The sequence below is a fragment of the Pinus tabuliformis genome, chromosome 3_1 (genome assembly GCF_031772625.1).
Source record: "Pinus tabuliformis cultivar Carrire ecotype Pingquan chromosome 3_1, CPIR1, whole genome shotgun sequence".
NCBI classification, from domain to species: domain Eukaryota; kingdom Viridiplantae; phylum Streptophyta; class Pinopsida; order Pinales; family Pinaceae; genus Pinus; species Pinus tabuliformis.
In genome coordinates, this window is record NC_142301.1 from 708,394,015 (window position 1) to 708,395,677 (window position 1,663).

Sequence of the window (1,663 nt, forward strand, 5' to 3'; positions counted from 1 at the left end):
ATAGACTCTCAGACAGTAAAGATACCAGAATCAATGGATATCAGTGGATCCAAACAGCTACCCATATCAGACACATCAGATTCTGATAAAGAAAACCCACAACCTGTGGCTGACACAATGCTAGCACTTATATCTCCAATAGAGACTCAGGGGGGTGTAGAAAGGTTGAGAAGGAAAAAGGGCAAAAAGCTTGACTTTTCCCCCATCTGTACATTTATTTCTTGTTTCTTTTCATGATCTTTGATCAGTAGCTAGACTGCTGATGCAATGTGCCATAGTATTTGCAACATGTAATTTTGTTTTAATTAATAAAATTACGATTTTTCTTTGGAAATAAAAAAACATCCCTTGGCTCTCTTCCATTTCTTCTTCTTCTTCGTCATAAGAGTGCGGGTCTGGAAATTGGCATCCTTTTGGCTTTTGCGACCTTTTCTTTGTCCTTTTCTTCGCTTGAGGACATGTATTCTGCAAATGTCTTGTTTGGTGGCAAATCCGACACTTGAAAGCAGTGTTTTCAAAATCTAACTATTGTGTCCACATGAAGTCTTCGTGTGTTAGATGGATACGATTTGGAAGGCTTTTACTTAAGTCCATCTCCACACATATGCATGCAAACGTGAAGATATATTTTTCCATTCCTTGGTCTATCTTTAGAAATCTCCCCAAGGGCCCAAATAATTCCCGATGCCTTCTAGGACTTGGTGGTGCGAGAAAGGAAAAGGAAGATTATGTAAAATTACCCATACCGACATTTTTGTAACCACCATTGTATTGGCATCGAATCTGGAAAACCATGGAGTTACAAAGACACCTGCTCTTCCCCAAAACCATGGTCCCCTCATTTATGACATATTCCAAATATTCTGATTATTTAAGTGGACCATGGAAAAATGCTTCGCGCATAGGTAAATATCACAATCTTTAGTCCAATTGAGGAAGATCCATTGATGTATTTCTTCAGATTTGGGCCAGAAACTATTAAATTAGCATATGATAGCTTTGGCTTGTAAAATAGTGAAAAGAGTGCTCACCTATGGAAATTTAATTGAAAGATCTGGAGCTTTCTTCAGCTTCTCTACTATGTACGGACCTGGAATTGACAAATTTGGGGATTGTTTCTCTGTTGTGGTAGTTTTCCCTCTCAAATCTTCCTTAAATGAAACTAGACCCTTGCTAGCAAAAGATGATCTAGGCGGAATGCTTGCTTCTGGGGCTCCGCCTTGCAATCTTAAATTTAGGATAATGGTAGAGTTCCTTTGAATGCCATAGTCTTCCAGTTGAAAAGCATCCTGCAACACCTTTCCTGCAAAAATCAGACTTTGTAAAGACGCTGGTATACTTGAGATATTTTGAATAAAATGCTTCATATCTTTCACTAGATCCATTCTCCGAACTCTTAGCAAGATCGATTTCCCATTAAGGGTTTTGACAAAGACCCGGAACAACTCCTTCGGATCTAGATCTAAGCATTGTGGTCTCCTCTCTACTTGTTTCTCCTCTAGATCTGGGTCAAAATGATAGATCTGGGCTTTGTTATGAAAAGAGTGGTCCCTCTGCCAAGCAAGGAGTCTTGGATCCCTATTGCATGAAAGCATCCTGCATGCAACCACCGAAAGTGAAGGAATCTGCTGCAGAGTGATTTCTTGGCATCCCTCACCATCTA

General features: G+C 39.6%; 1 protein-coding gene across 1 annotated transcript; it reads right to left on the reverse strand.

The window, feature by feature from the left end:
- Window positions 1-1,031: 1,031 nt before the first annotated feature.
- On the reverse strand, window positions 1,032-1,385 carry LOC149189157 (ubiquitin-ribosomal protein eS31z fusion protein-like). Its single transcript, XM_089410143.1, has one exon. The coding sequence runs from the start codon at window positions 1,383-1,385 to the stop codon at window positions 1,032-1,034; it is 354 nt and encodes a 117-aa protein (XP_089266269.1).
- Between the last annotated feature and the right edge of the window lie 278 nt (window positions 1,386-1,663).